The sequence below is a fragment of the Sylvia atricapilla genome, chromosome 8 (assembly GCF_009819655.1).
Source record: "Sylvia atricapilla isolate bSylAtr1 chromosome 8, bSylAtr1.pri, whole genome shotgun sequence".
Classification (NCBI taxonomy): Eukaryota; Metazoa; Chordata; class Aves; order Passeriformes; family Sylviidae; genus Sylvia; species Sylvia atricapilla.
Genome location: NC_089147.1, coordinates 2550707 through 2573805, shown reverse-complemented (window position 1 = coordinate 2573805; position 23099 = coordinate 2550707). Strand labels below are relative to the sequence as shown.

Below are 23099 nucleotides of genomic sequence, written 5' to 3'. Positions count from 1 at the left end.
AGGAAAAACTGGATGTGGCACTCAGCTGAGCTGATAAGGCTGGACTTGATGATCTCCAAGGTCTTTGCCAGCCTCGTTGACTCTGTAATTGTTTTTACCAAGTCCTAACACACTGGGTATTAATCCTGAGGCTACTTGGTTTTCCCCAAAACTTTTCCACATGAAGAAAGTACTAAAAAAGATCTTTTAAAGCAAACCACAGGGGAGTGCTGCGTATTTATCCCAGCTGAGCCCTTCCCAAGGACCCACTGCACACAGCTCACTGCAGCACACACCTTGTAACAGCGTTATAACACACCCCACTGCCTCCCTAAAACGTTTTGTGTCACTTTAATATCGGAGAGCCACCCTTTGGATCAAACACAGGCTTACCTAAAGCTCCAGCAAGATTTTTTTTTATTTTTTTCTTTCACTTTGCCAGCATTAGTGTTCTCTTCACAAAGCTGTCAGCTGCATAAGCAGCCGTGGCACGGCCCAGCAGAGCAGCTGCTGGGGTTTATCCTGCTCATCTCTGACAAGAAATCACATTTTAACCTCATCCCAGGGAGTTTCTGCTTGTGTGTGCGTGTGTGTCTGCTGGGGAGATGGATTCCAGTTTTGTGAAGGTTCAGCTCTGCTGTGCTCGTGATTGCTTGGATTAGAAAATCAAAGTCAAGGGAAGGCGTTGGGATAATTCAGCTCCCACGGAAACTTTTCTGCCATCACAATGAACTTCACATTTTGGGGGCAAACTTCAGCAAATGGAATTTCTGAAACACACCTGATTGGTGACCCCAGCACCGAAGAGGTGATAACCCAACCTTTGCAGATTGCTTTCTTTTTCCTCATTGCTATTCTCTGGTGGAATTTGATAAATTAAATACCCGCAGGAAAAAAAGGGGAGATTCTTTTCCAAGCAGCATCATGACATTTGTTTAGCCAGGTGCAATTGTCTTCCCAGCTGATGGCAAGATGGATGAGAATGCCAAATAATTTGAAATGTAGCAGATCAATTCTATTGATTTATCCATAAGTAGCTAAAGTGGCCTTAATCACCTCCAGTATCCATGGAAATGGGGAAGGAGCAGAGGCCAGTGCTGTCAGCACAGAGCTAGGGAGGTTCCCCTGCTGCAAACCCTGAGGCACTGTCAAGGATTTGAAAACGTTTTGGCAAATTCAGCCAGAACTTCCATGCTTTGCAGGAAAATTTGCCTGTGATGTTCTTTCCCAACCTTTCCGTGAATTACTTCTGTAATTATTTCTCTTTCTGGACCGAAAAACCCCATCTTCTTCTATATTGATTTTTAACACTGCAAAAAGTGGCTGAGTTCTTTTGTAAAATCAAAGTAAAACAAGAACTGAGGTGAAAAGTTGGGTGGTGATGCCCTGGCCCAGAGAATCTGTGGCTGCTCCATCCCTGGGAGTGCCCAAGGCCAGACTTGGAGCAGCCTGGGACAGTGGAGGGTGTCCCTGCCCGTGGCAGGGGTGACACTGGATGGGCTTTAACCCTTCTGGGGTTCTCTGATCCTCCCAGAGGGGAAGGTGATGGTTTCTGTTCCCACCAAAGCCTTCCTGCAGTTTGTTGAGCGTTGCACTACAATGAAATGCTTGTTTAATAACTCACCTGATGGCACAGATCCCTTCCAGCAGCACTCCAACAAATTACATTTGTTTGAAATTACAAGCTCTGTTGGGAGTTTTTGCCAACTGCCACGATAGAAAGTCTCTTGGAATTCAGCAAGTCTGCTTCCTTTAGAATAATAACTTTGGGGTAGAGGAATAGTAACACTGTCCACTTGCAAGAGATGCTACTTTGCCAGCATTGTAGCCTTAGCTCAAAACTCCTAAATTAAATTGTCTGCTAGCATTTCCATTAGAAAATGTGATTTCCAAACTTTTATTACTCTGCCATAAAATTCTCCAGGTGCTAAAATTGAGTATGGACGGTTCTACCCACGGAGTTAGATATAATTCCAGGAGGCAAAGTTTCTTTGGGAAAGAGGATGGAAGGCTAAAACTTCTTCTCTCCTGCACTGAAAGTCATCCAAAAAGCACGGCTGAGACCTCAGACATGAAGTGAAGAGAGGAGGAGGGTGAGAGCAGTGAGATCCAGGGTTATCCAAGAGAGGAGAGTGAGGGCAGTGAGATCCAGGGTTATCCAAGAGAGGACAGTGAGGGCAGTGAGATCCAGGGTTATCCAAGAGGAGAGTGAGGGCAGTCAGATCCAGGGTTATCCAAGAGAGGAGAGTGAGGGCAGTCAGATCCTGGGTTATCCAAGAGAGGACAGTGAGGGCAGTGAGATCCAGGGTTATCCAAGAGGAGAGTGAGGGCAGTCAGATCCAGGGTTATCCAAGAGAGGAGAGTGAGGGCAGTGAGATCCAGGGTTATCCAAGAGGAGAGTGAGGGCAGTCAGATCCTGGCTTATCCAAGAGAGGAGAGTGAGGGCAGTCAGATCCTGGGTTATCCAAGAGAGGACAGTGAGGGCAGTCAGATCCAGGGTTATCCAAGAGGAGAGTGAGGGCAGTCAGATCCAGGGTTATCCAAGAGGAGAGTGAGGGCAGTCAGATCCAGGGTTATCCAGGAGAGGAGAGTGAGGGCAGTCAGATCCTGGGTTATCCAAGAGGAGAGTGAGGGCAGTGAGATCCAGGGTTATCCAAGAGGAGAGTGAGGGCAGTCAGATCCTGGGTTATCCAAGAGGAGAGTAAGGGCAGTGAGATCCAGGGTTATCCAAGAGGACAGTGAGGGCAGTCAGATCCAGGGTTATCCAAGAGGACAGTGAGGGCAGTCAGATCCAGGGTTATCCAAGAGAGGAGAGTGAGGGCAGTCAGATCCAGGGTTATCCAAGAGAGGAGAGTGAGGGCAGTGAGATCCAGGGTTATCCAAGAGGAGAGTGAGGGCAGTGAGATCCAGGGTTATCCAAGAGGACAGTGAGGGCAGTCAGATCCAGGGTTATCCAAGAGGACAGTGAGGGCAGTCAGATCCAGGGTTATCCAAGAGGACAGTGAGGGCAGTGAGATCCAGGGTTATCCAAGAGGAGAGTGAGGGCAGTCAGATCCAGGGTTATCCAAGAGAGGAGAGTGACGGCAGTCAGATCCAGGGGATATCCAAGAGAGGAGAGTGAGGGCAGTCAGATCCAGGGTTATCCAAGAGAGGAGAGTGAGGGCAGTGAGATCCAGGGTTATCCAAGAAAGAAGGACAGTGAGGGCAGTCAGATCCAGGGTTATCCAAGAGGACAGTGAGGGTAGTGAGATCCAGGGTTATCCAAGAGGAGAGTGAGGGCAGTGAGATCCAGGGTTATCCAAGAGGAGAGTGAGGGCAGTCAGATCCAGGGTTATCCAAGAGGAGAGTGAGGGCAGTCAGATCCAGGGTTATCCAAGAGGACAGTGAGGGCAGTCAGATCCAGGGTTATCCAAGAGAGGAGAGTGAGGGCAGTGAGATCCAGGGTTATCCAAGAGGAGAGTGAGGGCAGTGAGATCCAGGGTTATCCAAGAGGACAGTGAGGGCAGTCAGATCCAGGGTTATCCAAGAGAGGAGAGTGAGGGCAGTCAGATCCAGGGTTATCCAAGAGGACAGTGAGGGCAGTCAGATCCAGGGTTATCCAAGAGAGGAGAGTGAGGGCAGTCAGATCCAGGGTTATCCAAGAGAGGAGAGTGAGGGCAGTCAGATCCAGGGTTATCCAAGAGAGGAGAGTGAGGGCAGTCAGATCCAGGGTTATCCAAGAGGAGAGTGAGGGCAGTCAGATCCAGGGTTATCCAAGAGGAGAGTGAGGGCAGTCAGATCCAGGGTTATCCAAGAGGAGAGTGAGGGCAGTCAGATCCAGGGTTATCCAAGAGGAGAGTGAGGGCAGTCAGATCCAGGGTTATCCAAGAGAGCAGAGTGAGGGCAGTGAGATCCAGGGTTATCCAAGAGGAGAGTGAGGGCAGTCAGATCCAGGGTTATCCAAGAGGAGAGTGAGGGCAGTCAGATCCAGGGTTATCCAAGAGAGGAGAGTGAGGGCAGTGAGATCCAGGGTTATCCAAGAGAGGAGAGTGAGGGCAGTCAGATCCAGGGTTATCCAAGAGAGGAGAGTGAGGGCAGTGAGATCCAGGGTTATCCAAGAGAGGAGAGTGAGGGCAGTCAGATCCAGGGTTATCCAAGAGGAGAGTGAGGGCAGTGAGATCCAGGGTTATCCAAGAGGAGAGTGAGGGCAGTGAGATCCAGGGTTATCCAAGAGGAGAGTGAGGGCAGTGAGATCCAGGGTTATCCAAGAGGAGAGTGAGGGCAGTCAGATCCAGGGTTATCCAAGAGAGGAGAGTGAGGGCAGTCAGATCCAGGGTTATCCAAGAGAGGAGAGTGAGGGCAGTCAGATCCAGGGTTATCCAAGAGAGGAGAGTGAGGGCAGTCAGATCCAGGGTTATCCAAGAGGAGAGTGAGGGCAGTCAGATCCAGGGTTATCCAAGAGGAGAGTGAGGGCAGTCAGATCCAGGGTTATCCAAGAGGAGAGTGAGGGCAGTCAGATCCAGGGTTATCCAAGAGAGGAGAGTGAGGGCAGTGAGATCCAGGGTTATCCAAGAGGAGAGTGAGGGCAGTCAGATCCAGGGTTATCCAAGAGGACAGTGAGGGCAGTGAGATCCAGGGTTATCCAAGAGGACAGTGAGGGCAGTCAGATCCAGGGTTATCCAAGAGGAGAGTGAGGGCAGTGAGATCCAGGGTTATCCAAGAGGACAGTGAGGGCAGTGAGATCCAGGGTTATCCAAGAGGAGAGTGAGGGCAGTGAGATCCAGGGTTATCCAAGAGAGCAGAGTGAGGGCAGTGAGATCCAGGGTTATCCAAGAGGAGAGTGAGGGCAGTGAGATCCAGGGTTATCCAAGAGGAGAGTGAGGGCAGTCAGATCCAGGGTTATCCAAGAGAGGACAGTGAGGGCAGTCAGATCCAGGGTTATCCAAGAAAGAAGGACAGTGAGGGCAGTGGGATCCAAGCACATCCCAACCCTTGGACAGCCTCAAAGCCCACCCACCTGGACACAGCCCTGAGCAGCTGCTCCAGAGGCACCTTGGAAAAAGAATCCATCGTGCCTCTGGCAGGACCCTGGTTGTTGGTAGTCAGCCCACAAGTTTGTCCTCCAGCGTTTTGTAACTCAGTGATTTTTCATTCATCTGTCCCCTTTGTTTTAGAGGAGCTGGGCCTGGAATACTGATGAGGGGGGAGCTATCAGTGATTAGAGATAATGTGCTAAAGCCGGGGCTGAAATATTTGTTAGAAAATAGGTTAATAAAGTGACATGGAGCACCTGTGCTGCTGTGGAGCAGGCATTATGAGGAGATTATGCTAATGTGGGTATTTAGTAGCAAGTCTTCTTTGGGATTACTCTCTGCTATTATCATCCTCAGCCCAGGAATTGTAATTCAAAAGGCAGCAAATGATCAAGGATTTAGTTTCTTTTTTTTTTATTTTTTTTTTCCTTTTTTTTTTTTTTTTAAGTTTTGACTGCTCTTTAGCCCGCTGAATTAGAGGATGCTGCAAGGAGTCTTTTAAACACTTTTTAAATGGTCTTTAAGAGAAAGAAATGGACTGGGCAGGGATGTAACTATAAAGAAGTGTTAAATGAAATGAATTCATTTGTGGTGGGCAGCTGGTGGGTCTGGAGGTGCAAAGGCAGGTGAAGAGGGAAAGAAAAGAGACGAAATTGGGGAAAGGAGAAAACTGGGGGAGATGAACGGCCTCAGCCTGGGCCAGGAGAGATTTTAGGTTGAACACCAGGGAAAATTTCTTTTTTCTATTCATGAGTAAGACAAAAGCTGTTTAAAACGATGCTTTGCAAGAGGGATGGGGAGGGTCGAGGTGAGGGGTGTTCAGAGAAGGTTTTGCTGTGCTGTTTGTGCCTTCCTCAACCTTTGCCTGGGTTTGAGATCTGCTCTGGAGTCTCCCAGGTCTGGGGCTGTTGTTTCCCACCCAGGCTGACAAGAGCAGAGGGCTCTGTCTCCTGTCAGCACACAGAATTTGTGTCCCAGAGAAGCAGGAGCTCAGGCATGGGGAGCACGATGATGTGCAGGAAGGCTGATCAGCTGCAATAAAGCATTCATTATCCTTCCATCTAAATTAGCTGAAATCACATCATAATAGTGCCTTTTAGAACCTCACTCCAAATTCCCTCTCTTTCATCAAATTATCACCTAAACCAAAGTTATCTTAAGCTGTATCTGTGTATTCTTGTTTAAGTAATTCTTCTGCCATCAAGGAAGTCACTTTGTCATTCTTTTTCCTTCTTTTTTTTTTCGATGTTTGCTTAAGGAAAAATAGTGGGAAGGATATTTCTTGTTTGTATTGTTTCTTTTTCTGTCAGAAATTTTTCCGTCAGAAATATTTTGCATAAACACTCACAGTGTAAATCCAGCTCCCTGGGTACTGGAGCTAACTAAATAATGTGCAAAATGGCATAGGCTGTAAAAATATTTCCACTTTTTCGATATTTCTCTGTGGGTTATTCCTCCAGAGCAGTATTTCTGCAGAAGCAGTTGGATGGGTGTTGCTGCACCCAGCTCCTGCAAATACTTTCCAACAATGTCAGAAGCTGAGTGAGAGAAAACGGGGCACAGAACACTTTTAAACATGAGCAAATCAGGTCACTTGACTAATTAGGAGGGAGAATGGCAGAATAAGAAGTGACTGAACCTGAGAAAAGGCTAAAAAAAAAAATTAAAAAATGGATTGTTTGGCACAGTGACTCCAGTTCCATTTATAAATCGAATCCCTCTGTCCCTCCTTCATTTACTATTGCCACTGGAAGTCAGGATTTGATGTATGTTCCCAGCCCTCCTGGAGGCAGTGAGGCTGCTTGGAGGGGAAAAAAAAAAAAAAAAAAAAGCACCTTTTGGAAAACTGCAGAATCCAGCCATTAATTTTTGCTCTGTTGGGTGAAGCAATCTCTGCAGCCACAAAGCAATTAAGCACCTCTGGGCCTTGTGGAAGTGAATAATAATCAATGACAGGGAACATTCCCAGGAGTCAGGAGTTGAAATTGAAGTCAGTTCATGAACCAGCAGCACATTCCTGGATGGATTAACGCTGGAGTGAGAGCCGTAAAGAGGGAGGAATGAGGCAGGGCAAGGTGGATGTACCCAAGCAGGGCACTGAGATTTGGTCAGCTGGGGTTTTGGTTTGGTTTTTTTGGAGATTTTCTGCTTTTTTATGACCTGTGTTTCCTGATGTTGACATCTGCCATGGTTTCCTCCATCTCCTTTTCCCTGGCTTCTCTCAGCTGAGCTCTCAGCCAGGCTTTTGTGTCCCAGTCAAAAGCTGCTGGACTCGTTTTGGAGTCCAAAAATTTAGGAGTCTTTAAAATTAATTTAGGAGTCTTTTCTTCACTCTTCCTGTTGGATCATGGAGAGCTGATAGAGGCTGATCAGGAATTGCAGAAACAGGGATGAAATGCCAAAAAAGCCCCGTGGCAGAGAAAAGGTTCTGGGCACACCTTAAAGTGTCTCTCAGAGGCTCCAGGAGGGCTGCAGAGAGACTTGGGACAAGGATCTGGACAGGGAGGAAAAAGGGGAAATGGCTTTAAGCTGAAATTTGGGAGATCTAGATGGGATCTGGGGAAGGAATTGTTCCCTGGGAGTGTGAGGAGGAGCTGGGACAGAGTTCCCAGATTTGCTGTGGCTGCCCCTGGATCCCTGGCAGTGCCCAAGGGCAGGATGGAGCAGCCTGGGACAGTGGGAGGTGTCCCTGCCATGGCTGGGGTGGCACTGGGTGGGATTTAAGGTCCATTCCAACCAAAATGATTCTGATTCTGGTCTGTGGAAGGTCTCTAAACACAGAATAAGAGGACAGTCATTGTCTCAGAGGATCAGACTACGACAGAAGAGACAACAGGCACCTATGGATGGCCTTGGAGCCATCCCTCCCTCCCCAGAGCTCACACAGAAACCTCCTCTGGCCAGGCTGTTGATTTTGTTCTTTGGTGGATTTTATGCCCTTCTTCCTTTCACATATCCTGAAGTGACTTCCTTCTGTAATCATATTCCTTCTATTCCAATCACATCATAGAAAAAATGTTAATTTCCTGCTTTTAATTGGGTTGATAAAGTCTTTTGTCTCACAAATCTTTCCCAATACATTCGGATTAGGTTTTGTTGTCTTACATGGCAGCAGAGTCCATTGTGTTGGGCTCCAGGCTCTGAACTTGTCCCTTTTTCAAAGTTTAACTTCTTTGGCTCTTCCTGACATGGATAATAAATTCTTTTGTTCGTTGAAACTGAATTTCAAGAAGAGCACTTCTTTTTATGCACACGCAACTGGGAGCCAATCTTCATTATTAATTACAGCGAGATAAGGGCTGGCACTGCCAGGGACACTCTCCAGCTGAGAGTTTGGATTATTTATCCCTTGGCCCAGTGATGTCCACCTTTTATCCTTGAGAGTCTTCCAGCAGCCAATTCCTTTCTTCTTCAGTACAGAACTGTTGCTTTTGGGTTAATTCCACTTTTTCTGAAGAGCCACTTTTTGCCTCATTTCCCATTTTCTCTAACTTTCGACAGTGAAGTTATGGAAAATTGTCAGGACTTGCTTTGGAGGAGGAAGGGGATTTAACTAACACCTGGAATGATAAAATATTTCGTCTTCCTCTTTCAGTTTTTATTTGGGCATAAACCTGAAGCGTTTTTATATTCATGAGTTGCAGCAACTTCCCAGGTGATAACAAAGCATTGCCCAGGTTACAGCCAAGAATTCATCCAGGACGGTTTTTTACTGTTGAAATTCTCTCTTCAGAGCAGTGATCTTGCAACTTGCTACTTCTTCTTGCCAATATCTGAATAAATATATTTTTAAAATTAACCTCGTTAGATAAAGAGCATCTTAATTTTGCTGTTTGCTCTTGGCACTGGAGGTGCTAAAACATCCAGAAAAGTGCTGTGGGGTTTGCCATGACATTTGATTTGCAAATGAAGAGAGACTGTATTAATAATTTTAGGAGCAGGAGTAGTAAAAGAAGTAGTAATAATAATAATAATAGTAATAATAATAATAATAATGGTGATGATGAGGATGATGATGTTCTGTTGACTGTCACTGGGATTTCTCCACTGACCTGTGTAGGGAGTGTTTTATCAGGTCACAGAAGGATTGATCAAATCGAATCAAAAATAAGTTTTGATTTCAGTAATTCAAAAATCAACATTTAGTCTCTCCATCTCTTCTTTGGGATGTTCCTTTATGGAAAATTGGAGCAATTCCTGGCTTCCTAAAACCCCCCTGCTGACACCCAGGGGTTGTTTAATTCCAGCTCCAGTGGAACATATGTTCTGAGCTCTGCTCCTTGCTGGCAAATCCTGCAGAATTTGTATTATTTGTTCATTGTTGGTATTCCCTGGAATTAATAGAAGGGAAAAAAAAAAAAAAAAAAAAAAAAGGAGAGTTACAATTGAAAGACAAATAATAGTATATAAAATAATGAGATTGTGCCAAAGCTTAATTAGATTGATTACATTACTGTGGTGTCTTAAGGCAGCATTGTGAAGTTGGAGGCACAATCCTGCCTGAGCTGGATCCATTTTTATGTCCATGAGGAAGCAGCCTTGGATGGCCCCTGCACCACGTGAAATTGTTAATTCTGGGGGAAGATTTACAGATCTCATTGCATTATCAGCGTTCAAAAGCACAAAGCCAAGCAGGGATAAGGAGAGGATAAACCTGGTGATTGTCTGATCACGCAGATAACTTTGATTTCAATCTTAGTTTGTGCTACAGCTCGGTAATTGAATCATAGATCTCAAATCCATGTGTTTTGGAGCAGTGCAGGGTGTTCATTTGTCTGCTGGATTCAGCTCATTTATAAATCTCTTAATGAAGTGCCTGCCCAAAACACTGACAAAGGTGCTGAAAATGGGCTGAAGTGCTGAAATTCCTCCTGGGGTGTGCAGAGATGCCTCTGTCACCTTAGTTATAAAGAATAACATTATAACCACACCTGTATGTACTTCATTTTTATTTAGATTTGCTTATCTTTTAAATACACTTTCATATTTTAATTCTTTTTGTGTTTCCCTTTCTGAACTTAATTTTAAATTTTCCCACTTAGATCTTTCCTTTCTCCTCCATGGTTCTGCCGTGGGGATGATCTGACCTTTTACTGCAAATACATCCCAGTGGCATCAAAATTTTCCCTTCCTTCATTTATTTCACTATATAAACAAACTCTCTTAGCATCCTGAGGAATTTATGTACATATTGATATATTTATGAATTCATGTACGTAGTGATATATTTATATAAATACATCAATATGTTCATAAATAATCGCTCGGCAACATATTGCCCGTGTATAAATTTATCAATATACGAGCATAAAATATTTATAAACAATGTCTGTTGCTATCATGTTGCCTGTGTGTTGTCTGGAGGCTTCTTTTTCTCTTGGATACTAAACTTTCAGCTAAATATTAATTTTTTTTTTTTCAGAAGAAATAGCCAATTGTCTTAAATTCACTACAAACCCTTTTCTAGCTGGTTTGTTTGAAATAATTCTGTGAGGGGGCTTTTGTTTTGTTGGGGGGTTTTTGGGTTTTTTTTGGGGGGGGATGGGTTTTTTACCAGTCTGATGGAAAATCAACTTTTTTTTTTTTTTATTTGCAGTAGTGAACTTTCTTTTTCAAGCTTGGTTTTGGGGTGAGGAAAAAAAACCCAAACAAACCCAGCTCATTTCAGGAGGGGTTTTTCATCATTTTGGGGGACTCTGAGGAGACTCAAACCTCTCCCCCAGCCTTGCTCCAAAGAGCAGCTCATTTGTCTGGGCATTAGCTGGCAGCTGCACAAATTCCGTGTTTGCAGGGGGAATCTCATGTTTGTTTTGAAAATGGAGATCAGGCTACCAAGGAATAATCTGTTTCTTTTTCAGCACCATGAATATGTAGTGCCCTACTTCTCCTGTGCCATTTGGTTTTCTCTTTCAAGCTTGTCAGGCCAACTCCTTTTGCAATTTAAGAAGCGTTTTAGAAACTCCATAAACTACAGTGGGTCTTGAATTTAACGTTTTGGAAGTAGAGCAGTGAACAATGCTTTAAAGATTGTCCTTCAGCAGCATTTCTGTTGTGCCATAAGTGGAATTTTTTTTCCTCATGTGCTTAAAAACGTGTTTTACTTGACCTTAAAGTTAATACACAACCAGTTGCGGGTCTGGGTTAGACACAAGACTGTGATTTCAAAAACGTGTGTCTATATAGTGCTAATAAACAGAATTTTTAATGATCTCTTGATTGTGAAAAGATATTTTAAAGATGAGTGATTTTATCCCAAACCCTCCCTCTGTTTCTGCATATGCTAATTTACTTGATTAATTTGGAGAACATCTGCATAGAATTCTGTACACTTACCAGTGGTGAGATCACCCTGCTTTTCAAGTATCAGCCTCAAATTTCACTTCCCAGACAGACTCGGATTTTTGTGTCTAATTGGGATGCCAAATATACAAAGGTACCCCAGAAGTGTGTAATTATGTAATTTTCTCTTGATCTTTCAGAGTCTTCCTGCGAGCAATTAATCAGTATGCAGATATGCTAAACAAAAAATTCCTTGATCAAGCCAACTTTGAGTTACAGGTAAGAAAAAACTCCCAGGTTTTAACGGAATAAATGTTATTAATTTAATATACATATATTTTTTTTTTTTGGCCTTTAATATGTCGTTTTGGTGCGTTTATTCATGGTGGTGTTATCCCAGTTAAATCATTCCAGGCTCAGGGGTTGCTGTGATCCGTTCCTGACTTGTGGGTCTTGTCAGGGAATCACAGGATCACAGCAGGGTTTGGGTTGGGATTCTGCTTGAATCATCAAAACACAAAGAATTGGGATTTGTAGCTGGGAAATATTTGTTGGAAACATCAAGGCAACGAGGAGCTGTATTAAGAATTTATCAAGAAACACCATCTCTGTGGTGTCTGTTCTTTTCTCCTTGAAATATTTATGTGCATAATTTAGAGACTTTTAAGTTGTTTTGTAGGTGTGTAGGGAAACATTTCAGAGAATTAATGGAATCTCTTCTTGTCATTTTGGGGCCTTTCAGCTCTGGAACAACTATTTCCACCTGGCTGTTGCTTTTCTCACACAAGAATCTTTACAACTGGAGAATTTTTCAAGTGCTAAAAGAGCAAAAATCCTTAACAAGTAAGTCCTGCTCGTCATCTAAATCGTGGCCAGGAACTCGAGGTCTATTGCCCTAATTTCAATTTCATTTCTTTGCTAAATCTATTCAAATCGAGATGCAATCAGGGGATAATGAAAGGTTGGGTTGAAAAACACCAATCAGGTGTTGGGTGTGTTTGTGCCCCGGCATTGAGATCTGAATTTCACCACTCTGCTGAGTTCAGGATGATCAGAAAGTCAAGGTTCTCAGAAGTGTTAACCTGGTATAAAACTGCATTTTGGAATCACTCCAGCTTGGTGCTTCTTCCAGTCTCATTTTATGTCTGCTCTTTGTTTTTACTTAATCCCTGAGCTCAGTTTGGAGGGAATTTTGGTTGCTCCAGCCATTTCCACTGGGCTGTCCCTGAAGGATGGGTTGGGATCAAAAGTACAGCCTTTTCCTGCTTCTAAGGGATGACATTCCCTGCCTCCAGCCAGTCAGAATCCCACAGCAAAGGAAAGCTGTCAAAAGGGAAAAAAAAAAAAAACAAACAAAACAACCAGGAACATGAAGATTTTGTTTAACCAGAGTGATTAAGGGTGGAAAAGACCTCTAAGATCATGGAGTCAAGGCCACCAGTACACCATGTCCCCAAGTGCCACATCCTTACAGCTCTTAAATCCCTCCAGGGGTGGGAAACTCCACCTGAACAACCAATTCCAATGCCTGCCCACCCTCTGAGCGAGGAAATTTTCCCAACTCTCCATTTAACCTCCTCTGGCACAACTTTAGGCCATTTCCCCCTTGTCCTGTTGATATTTTTCCTGCCTTTTATTGGTGTTCCACAGTAGTGACTTTATTATTACATAACTAAACACCAAGCTCTGAGAAGAGGCAGTTTTGTGGTTTCAGACTTGAGTGTGTGGATTCTTTTTCTGTGGCACAGTATTTGGGAAGAGCAGCTAGAAAAGCTGCTGAGGTCACAGAAATAAGGAATTTCCAAGCTGTGATTCCCTGAACGAGCTCAGCTCAGGCTCCTGGTGTGCACAATAAATAAAATATGTCTGTGTAGAGAAAGAAAATGCATTTTGTATCCCTTCACCTTCCCACTTCAGGCCTTTCTGTCTATTATTATAAGAGAAATCCCAAGGAGAGTGGGGACAGTTCATCACTGCTGCAGTGACTTGACTTTAAAGGCTTTTTGCTCCTCGTGTGGCTTTTAGGTTTTGACCAGAAAATTCAGGAAGGGCTCCACATCCCATCCCTTTTTATGGGAGCCAAGTTTTGCCCTGCAAACTCCACCTCTGCCTCCTGAGTTTTGAGGTGGTTTTGAATCTGTGCTCTACCTGAGCCTTGAAAGAGAATTTTAAAGCATTTTAGGATCTGCTCTGCCTGGAACTCGTGGGGCTTCCTTGATGAAACAGGAATATTGACAAGTTCAGTGGAAAAGTGGTGTCAAGCAGAGCTCAGGGTATGGGGCTTGTGCTAAAAATACCATAAATAACATTATAGATAAAAGCTTTTTAAGGAAATTGAGCTGGTATTGCAGAGCCCAGGTATATTTTATTTAAGGAAATTGAGGTGGTATTGTAAAGGCCAGGTAGGTTTTATTTAGGAAATTGAGGTGGTGTTGCAGGTAAATTTTATTCCATTAAGTTTAGGATCCCTTTGCTCTCTCTGCCCAGTGTTAGTGAGCACCTACAAGAGTGTTTTAGTTCAGCTCAGCCTCCTGACCTGAGCAAAGAGCCGAAAGCTGAGCTGTAATTGGGCTGGAAATTGCTGTCAAATACATTTGTGGACTGATAATTCCTCTTTGTCAGGATGGGAACCACGGGCACAAATTTTCTTGGAGTGATTTTTGTAATAAACAGAGCAGTTTAGCTCGCTGAAAGAATTCAAGGAGTCAACAGGCATTTCTCACTGCTAATAGAAGTAAATAAATTAAGTCATTTGAAGTGGTTGCTTAATAAAGTTTGCAAAATTGTAAATCTTTGTTTATAATGAATTTGCAAATTGTTATTTTCAGTTTAATCAGGTTTTGGAGACAGGAACCAAGACAATAAATTTGAGATTCAATAAATGCATGGTCTGGAGGCACTTTCAGTGCTGTGTGAAGGCACTCCTGTGTCAAAAGGGATATAATGAATCAGTTAATTCAATCTCACACTCACCCGTCTTTTTAAGTACATATTTCAATTAAAACGTCAAATATTTAATAATTAAAATTTAATTATTGTAATTTGTGGGTTTTGCTAAACATTGCATTTAAGCATTAGATAATAACAGATTCTTAATGATGCAGAAGATTCTCTTTAATCCATATTAATGACAGGGTGTCTCACTATTATCCCCCAGAAATCCTACAAGTTGCCAGATATTACAGTTTGGCTCATCTTGTTATTTAAGTAATGATCTTTAAACTTGCAAATATTCCATGTAGCAAACGCATCCTTGGAGCTCGTTATGGTTCTGATCCCGCCGTTAATTAAGGCACTGGGATGATTTCACTCATTAAAGCTCTCCTGGTGTTCATGTGGACAGGGAGAGGGATGGAAAATGACCCTGGTGTTGATGCCACCAGTTTTGGGGTGGGTGGGCTCCCACCTCTGCCTGGGACCGTGGAATGTTGGAACTGTTGAGGCTGGAAACCCTTTTTTTTCCTCCAAATTTTGACGTTTGCAGGAGCCTTGCTGAGCTGCTGGCTGGGGATAGCCAGGGAATCTCAGAAGTGTGGGTCCAACTTGAGAACCTTCTCGTTTTCAAGGCTGTGAATCTGATTTTGAAATGAGATTTAGCTGCTTGTAGGTCTTAGATTTATTTTGTTTTAATGCTGGTTTTGTTCTCCTTTTTAAGGTACGGAGACATGAGAAGGCAGATTGGGTTTGAGATCAGGGACATGTGGTACAACCTGGGTGAGTATCAGAAGTGTGTGTTGCCTTCAGTGTTCCCAAAAAACACTCCAGAGGGATATTCCTGGAAAAACTCAATTCCCAGCCAGGTTGGATGGGACTTGGAGCAACCTGGTCTGTGGAAGGTGTGTGTCCCTGCCTTTGGAATGAGATCTGTGATGTCCCTTCCAACCCAAACCATCCCACGGGGCTCTAAAATCAATTGGCTTTCTCTTGAAACAGAAGTATGCCAGCAGAAAGCTTTGAAAAACCGGGTGATTTAAGAAATCAAGCCACCTCTGCATATTTAACTCACCATCTGGGAAGGCACATGGCTCTTGTTAATATTTATGTGTCCCGTGGTTTTTGTGGGTTTCAGTCTCTTGCTGAGCACAAAGCCATTGTTATGGTGATACCTATTCTGTGGGTTTTCTTATCTTTTCTTCTGTTCAGACTTTCTACCTTTTTCTGTTTAGAATTTCTATCACAGAAAACCTAAAATTCTCAGTACCTAGGGTTCCAACACTCTTCAGAAGGTGTTTTTTTTTTTTTTTCCCTTAAAAACACCTCTGTACACATTTATATTGTGTTTATATTGACTCCCTTGAGGATGCAGTACCTGGGACTGTAGCCAAATGGATGTGTCCAAGGGTTCCCAGTTCCTCAGGCTGGAGATTCTGCTTGAACTCTGCTTTTCAGCCTTGTCTGGCTGCATCAGTGACTCGGGGAAGTTGGTCCTCCCTGGAGCTCGTAGGTAAATGAGGCAGCTCTGCCTCTCTCCAGCCTGGGCTGCTCTCTGAGGATGATTTTCCTGTACAGGGATTGAATTTCATGAGGAACTGAGTATTTACTGTGACCTGAGTGTACTTGTCTGCCAGATTTCATTTTCCTGAGCTTAACAGCCCAGACACTTCAGCTCTTCTGAGTTTTATCAAAACTTCCTTAAATGATCAGAAATAAACACGTTTGCCACTTCACTTCTATCTCTGGCTGAGCTGTTGTTGCTGAGAGTTGAAAAACCCCAGTATCTATAAGAGAAGAGAGTGCCAAGGGTTCATAAGTATTTGATATCACAGAATTTGCATCCTATCTGCTGCAATGATGAGAAAAGGCTTCAGAGAGCAGCTGAGTTCACTTTTATTAGAAGCATCTTTGGTGAATTAAGTGTCTGGAGAGCAGATTAGAGCTTAGTGCACGACTGAGATGTGACTTGACAGGCAGGTAATAAAATCAGTGTCGTGGCTGCTGCTGCATCACCCAGCGTGGGATGCTGGCAGCCTCTGGGTGAGTAATTAGCCAGATCCTTCCCTCTTCCATGCCCAGAGTCCTGGAGTCATGGAATTGTTCAGGTTGGAAGAGGTGAAATCCAGCCCAGCACTGCCAAGGCCATCAGTGTCCCATGTCCCCAGGTGCCACATCCACAGGGATTTTAAATCCCTCCAGGGATGGGGACTCCAGCACTGCCCTGGGCAGCTGGGCCAGGGCTGGACAAACCTTTCCATGAAGGAATTTCCCCAAATATCCACCCTGAGGCTGCCCTGGCCCAGCCTGAGGCCGTTCCCTCTCCTCCTGTCCCTGTGCCCTGGAGCACAGCCCGACCTGTCCCCTCCTGGCAGGGACTTGTGCAGAGCCACCAGGTCCCCCCTGAGCTCCTTTGCTCCAGGCTCAGCCCCTTCCCAGCTCCTTTTCTCCTCACTGGTATTTCTGGCCTCGTTGGATTCTTATGGATCCTTTAACTTTCCCCAGAATTCACTGGATTGAAAGTAGAAAGTTTGGTGGAGATTTTTCCATCCTGCTGTAGTTGACTGAGGTTGTTTTATCCAGGCTGGGCTTTGTGGAGTGCATTGTGCCTTTTCACTACTGCTGCTGTCACTGCCTGCTCTTTACAGGTTATTTAGTTGCTCCAGGCTTCAGTTTCTCACCATTAACAAGGATAATAATTTCCCCTGGAGTTTTGGGCATCGATTGGCACAAGGGGTAGTGTTTTCTTCAATATTTCTTCCTGTGCTGTCATGAAAGACTTTTATTTTTAATGGATTTTTTATAAATGGAGATTATCCAGGTAAGATGCCTCTGTGACCTCCTCAAGCTCTAATATCTGTGATTCTCTAAGGTCCATTAATGGGATCATTAATGCCAAAATCCCACATGTGGAGGGAGTCAGGAAATTGCTGCTTTGCCCAGGAAAAACTGGGAGAGGAAAGTAAATGTGAGGCAGGAGCCCAGTGCAAGGCAGCCTTTGCGCTTCTCCTGAGCAGCACCTTGATTTTCCTCACCTTTATCACACAGAGAGTCCGTGTTAGACTCATGGATCATGTTGAACTTCTGGCTCCTCACCAATCTCATCTGTGTCACAGCATCAATTAAGAAGGAATTCCAACTTCTACTGCTTGGGGATCGATTGGGGGGTACCTGACACTTTTATCTTGGGAGCTACACTGCATTCATCAAATTATTCATGTGTGCGTTCAGAAACCAAATCAGAAGTGAAAGGCTGGAATTCTGGAATTCCTCAGCGCAAGATTTTTATGTCTGTGCCATTGTGCATGAGATGGGATGAAACCAAACCACCCTGACTTTTGATTTATGGATTAAAGGGTATAGAAAAGCCTTAAAAATGAATATTTTGTCTCATCAGGTTTTGTTTCTAAACACCACTATTAACACACGATGCCTGCTGAGTTAAAACTCCCCAGCTGGGAACAAGACAGTCCTCCAGCTATAATGCACATTTAAAAGTATAATTTTTTTTCTGAAATTAAATAGCAAAATAAGAATTCTTGAAGTTTTTACTTGGCTGCCTGTTTCTGATGCAGGGGAGGGGAGGCTCAATAGTCACACCTTCCTATTTTTATGAGCAGGAAAAAAATATATAAAAGAACATTTATAGTGCAGAACAGCACTTGAGAGGCTTTTTTCCTTCCATACCACAACCTGAACTTTAAAATGTGTTGCTTTGAGTCACTGTTTTGGTGAAACTGGGGCTTCTTAAACCTTGCTGAGACATTAGGCATTAAAAAAAGAATCATCCAACAGGCTGTGGCCTGTGTTGGCAAGGCAGGAACTCAGAAGGGTTTTGTGCTGCAGTTCAGCAAACAGGAGCTGGTGTGCACAGGAGCTGCAGTGACATTCCAGGTGACATCCTGGTGGCAGAGGTGGCCAGGGAAAGGGCCCTGGGAGGGCAGTGCTGCTCTGGGTGACGTCTGCAGCTGCTGGGGGGAGATGGAGAAGAGAAACTCCTCGAGGTGAAAGGGAATGGTTGCTGGTGTCCTCCAGCCAGTGCCACCATCCCTCCCAGGGCTTGACGTCACCAAAGGTGTCTTGACAAGCCGTGGACGTCGCTGGAGGGTTAAAAATAGCCCTGAACTTTGGGTGTTACATAAATAGAAGTCATTACACATAACCCTCTCTGGGTTAGTCAGGCGTGTTCCCAGGGGACAGGGGAGGCTGCTGGCAAATTACTCACACGTTTCTGTGGCCCAGATTGAAAAGGGAAGGAGCTGGGAGATGAGAATCCCACGTCATCCAGCAAGGAGAGCACCTTGGGTTTGGTTTGTGGTGAGGTCCCTTCCTGCTGTGTGACCACGTCCCGTGGCCAGGCACAAGACTGCGGGGAAGATTTTGCATGGGGAAAGGGTTTTTTTTGCTGCAAGGGGAAGGTTTTGCATGGTCAAAGGTGACTTTTTTTTGCATGTGATTCGTAAAGTTGCTTTGCAGAAGAGGCTCCTCAGTTTTCTCCCAGAATTGTCACATTTGGAGTCTCTGTGTGGGAGTTCCCACACTCCCTCGGAGAGGAAAAAGGTGAATTCCTTGCCAGGTTGTCTATCAGACAGGGGGATGGATGCCCTGAGGGCCAGGGGAGGATTGTTCCTGTCCTACTTTGCTCCCAGTGCTTTCTTTAGTGGCCCAGGATGTCCCAGGATCGAGTTGTCACAGCAAACCCACGTGTGTCACCCATCGATGAGTGCGGGACCGATGTCACCTCGAATCTCTTCCCCCAGAGAGCTGATCATCACCAAATCAAAGATTCTAATCTTGTGTGCATTATTCACGTCTCAAGTTCAAAAGATGTTCCTCTTCTGAGGGAATTCCTGTGCTTGAGGCCATGGAAAAACCCTCGGTGGCTCAGGGAGAGCCGCAGCGTTCAATCGGCGCGCGATGAACAACTTTTGTCACCGTTATTTGTTTTCTGCAGTATTGACTCTGACACTCCTCAGGCACGACACAGGGAATGTGTCACCTGAGAGGCCCAACGTAATAATCCTTGTAGGAGACTGAGGGGAGCTTGAGGCCTCTCACTTGGTATTCCAGCCCCAGCACTGCAGCAGCACCCAAAGTCACCGTTTTCCTGGAGGATTAATTTGCCCTGATCCCACTGCTAATGCTAATGGGATTCAGGAGTTCGCCAAATCAAGGAACTTAAATTATATCTGCTAAAAAAAGGAGCGTGTTTTGGTGGTAAAGGATTTTTCTTGATTACATTTGTTGAGATTTATGTTAGTTCTGGTCAAAGTGAAACTACCAATTAAAGACTTCACTGGTTACTGTCACAGTGCCGTAGTGCAGTGGAATAAAAATGAGTTGAAATCCTTTTCTGTCCTGTGCCACTGGTAACTGCAGTGGGGAGCAAGAGTTTGAGAGCTGGAGGAAACTGAGGACTTGGACTCCCAAGAATCTGGTTTGCAGCACAATATTGGGTATAGAAACAGAGTTTGAACCTGGTTGTAAACATCCCTAGCAGGGCATTTGTGAGGAACATCTCCAGCTCTGTCCTGAGCTCCCAGTGGACCCCAGCCTGTTGCTGATGGAGAAATGTGTTTGTGTTTGTGTTTGTATTTGTGTTTGTATTTGTATTTGTGTATCAGCTTCTGCCTGGAGCTCTCAGGGCTGTGCTGACAGGTGAGGGGATGAAACAGCAGCACAGGGTGGGCAGAGCAGCTGTGACTGCCCCTGGGTCCCTGGCAGTGCCCAAGGCCAGGCTGGAGCCACCTGGGATGGTGGAAGGTGTTGTCCCTGCATGGCAGGGGTGGAATTGGATGACCTTTAATGTCACTCCCAACTCCAACCACCCTGATGATTTTTCCATGGGCTTATTCACCAGATCATTTGCAGCACACACACTCTGCATCCATTCGGCCAATAATCCAAACCGTAACCTGCTCTTTTTTCCTAGGCCAATATTTATTAGGCGCCCTGCTCCTGCTCAGCTTTAATTTCCCTTCCCTGCGTGGATCAGAGCAGGGAAAGGAGGAGCAGCCTCCTCTTGGGAAGCCAAATCTGCAGTCAGGTTTTGCAGGCAGCTCAGCTGAGAGGAAAGGAGACATATTGTGGGCTGCCTGAGCTGTGCTTTCGTGTCTCGAGGCTCTGTTAGGCTGCGCTCGTGGTGACACTTTGATAGACTGACACCGAGAACATTTTGTTCACACAGGAGTGGAAATAAGTTAATACAAGTGATGTGCCTTTTAGCCTCCCTCCCTGCCAGCCACACATTGTGTTTTAAAATAAAACCTGGAAATTTGGGTGCGAAAAATAATGTAGTGGGAAATGTGGCGAGTCCCAGCTTGATGACTGATTCAGCAGCTCCTCTTGATTTGGATTTAAGCAGTTCCTCCTCTCCTGTGCAATTAATAGTAATAATTATAATGGTGGTCGTTATTGTCGTCGTCATTATCGTCATCGTCATCATCATCAAATAAATAAGAGTAATAAAATGTGTTTTGGTAGAGCCTGATATAAAAACACAGTAATATATAATATCTAATTATATACATAATATATGATTATATGTATAGTATATATATATATATAGTTTTTATATATTTACAAGGTATATATTATATGTATGTATATATAATAATAACATATATAGTGTTGTGCTCCATGATGATTATCGTCATTGTCATTATCGTCAAATAAATAAGAGTAATAAAATGTGTTTTGGTAGAGCCTGATATAAAAACACAGTAATATATAATATCCAATTATATACATAATATATAATTATATGTATAGTATATATATATAGTTTTTATATATTTACAAGGTATATATTATATGTATGTATATATAATAATAACATATATAGTGTTGTGCTCCATGATGATTCATTAATACAGCTTTCACATCTTCTTCTACCAAAGCCAGGGGTTGTTCACTCTGAAATGCCTTCCATCTTTTCTCCTAAAGGTCAGCACAAAATCAAGTTCATCCCAGAGATGGTGGGGCCTATCCTGGAAATGACACTGATCCCAGAGACAGAGCTGAGGAAAGCCACCATCCCCATCTTCTTTGACATGATGCAGTGTGAATTCCACTCCACCAGAAGCTTCCAGAGGGTAAGCAGAAAGCTGCAGGCGTTTAAATTTTAAACTGAGGAAGATTTGGCCGTTCCTTAACAAAGCATAAGGAGTTTTGTTATTTCTCATTTTTCTAAGGAGTAATATAATTATGGATTTGCTTATTTCCTCTAACTCCTGAGGGGCTGTGGAGTTTGCATCTGTTGGTTTGAAGTGGTTCTTGAAGGAGAAATTTGCATGTAGCAAATGAAATCTTTGGTTATGGCACAGGAACAAAGACAGATGTCTTAAATTGTCACTGTGACTCACAAAAAGAGTTTGCTCCTGAGATAAATTGGACATAAAGGGAGGCTGATAATGTGGCAAAAGTATAACCTGTAAGGATTTATCATCTCTGTTCCCTTATAATTCTGATTTTACCTTACCATTTTATGGATTTTGAAGAGGGAAAAAAACAATCCAGCACTGTCAGTGCTTCTTCTTGCTCTACAGTCACTGCAAAATCTCAAATGATAATGGAGCATTTTTATTCTATTTTATTTGAACCTGCTGAGGGGAGCCCTTGAATACACACACAGAGCATCTTTTCCTGATAGCTTCAACTTCTGAAAGACAAGTGCAGTGAAAGAAAGTTTCCTGATATCATTCATCTGACATTGCTTCCCTTGAAACTTTGCTCATGGATTGAGTTTAAGACTAGTTAGGCCAGGCAGGGTTTGGACTAAGCCAGAGGAGCTCGTTCCCACTGTGAGATTTCTGTCACTTCAGGATATGACCTTGTGAATTTTGCAATAAAGCTTGAGATGTGTTGTTTGCCTTTTTCCCCCTTTCTATTGGCAGTTTTCTTTCTTGGAGGAAAAACCTTATCCTTTTCCATACTTTTCTGGTGAACTTCTATTGAGAAGCAGCTCTTAATAAATCTGTAGGCAGAGTAAATGAAAATCTGCGTGGGGGAGACTTCAGCAAGGGAAATGGCATCAGCTTTATTGCTTTGATTTGTTTTGTGCTGGATGGTGTGTGGAGAGGTTGTGAACTGTGTTTTGGCTTCATCCAATTACTGCATAATCATTTTTTTTCCTCATGTTTGACTCCAGTCCTACTGTAAAGATTGAAATGCTCGCTGGGATGCCATTTAAACACTTCCCTGTCAGATGCTCTCTTTTGTTGCTTGTCATTTTTTATTTGTACAATTATATAGATCATGAAAACTCCGAGGGTGACTTTATAGCTAAATTTATGGCCCTCAATTTTCCTGACAGAAGGAAACCAGCTTTGTGTGGAATAGTTGGCTGATTTTAATAAATGAATGTCTTAAATATTTCACTTAGGGCGAGGTTTTTTTTTGCCGTTTGAGAAGAAAAATGCCTCATCCTCGAGTCAGAGATGTCTGGGGTTATACTTGACATAGTATTTATTCCCTGTGGCAGTGTAGCTTCTTTATGGCTGCAGCAGGGGCAGGACAGGTGCAGAGGTAACAAGCCCCTTTTCCGTGGGTTTGGAGGAAGCAGCCACATCCTGCACAGAATAATCCATCTGTCCATTGATGGTGCAGTTCTGAGTTTGCTGAGTGTCTCAGGTTGGCCTTTGGGGAGTGAAGATCACAGGCTGGGGACAAGCAGAGGGTTGAGGGGAAGTCTAGGCTGGATGGGACCTCTGGAATTCATCTGGGCCTTAGGTCAGGTTGTCTGGGACCACCTGAAGCTCAGTTTGGAATATCTCCAGTGAGGGTTGTTCGAGCATTTCTCTGGGTGAGATATTCCAGTGTTTGATCCTGGCCTTTGTTAGGTGTTCTTTCCTGGGGTTTGGAATGGTAGGTCTATTCCAACCCCAAGCATTCCAGGAT

The 23099-nt window shown here is 44.0% G+C and overlaps 1 protein-coding gene and 1 long non-coding RNA gene across 3 annotated transcripts in view; one reads left to right on the top strand and one right to left on the bottom strand.

Moving 5' to 3' along the window:
* Nucleotides 1-23099, bottom strand: part of LOC136363954 (uncharacterized) — a 465017-nt gene that overhangs the window by 340302 nt on the left and 101616 nt on the right. The window lies entirely within an intron of this gene.
* The window catches only part of DOCK1 (dedicator of cytokinesis 1), a 269993-nt gene that overhangs the window by 181548 nt on the left and 65346 nt on the right, over nucleotides 1-23099 (top strand). For both annotated transcript variants that reach the window (XM_066323421.1, XM_066323420.1), the window contains exons 30-33: nucleotides 11471-11549; nucleotides 12013-12113; nucleotides 14926-14984; nucleotides 21147-21295. In XM_066323421.1, the coding sequence (XP_066179518.1) occupies nucleotides 11471-11549; nucleotides 12013-12113; nucleotides 14926-14984; nucleotides 21147-21295 (388 nt within the window). The remainder of the gene's footprint in view (nucleotides 1-11470; nucleotides 11550-12012; nucleotides 12114-14925; nucleotides 14985-21146; nucleotides 21296-23099) is intronic.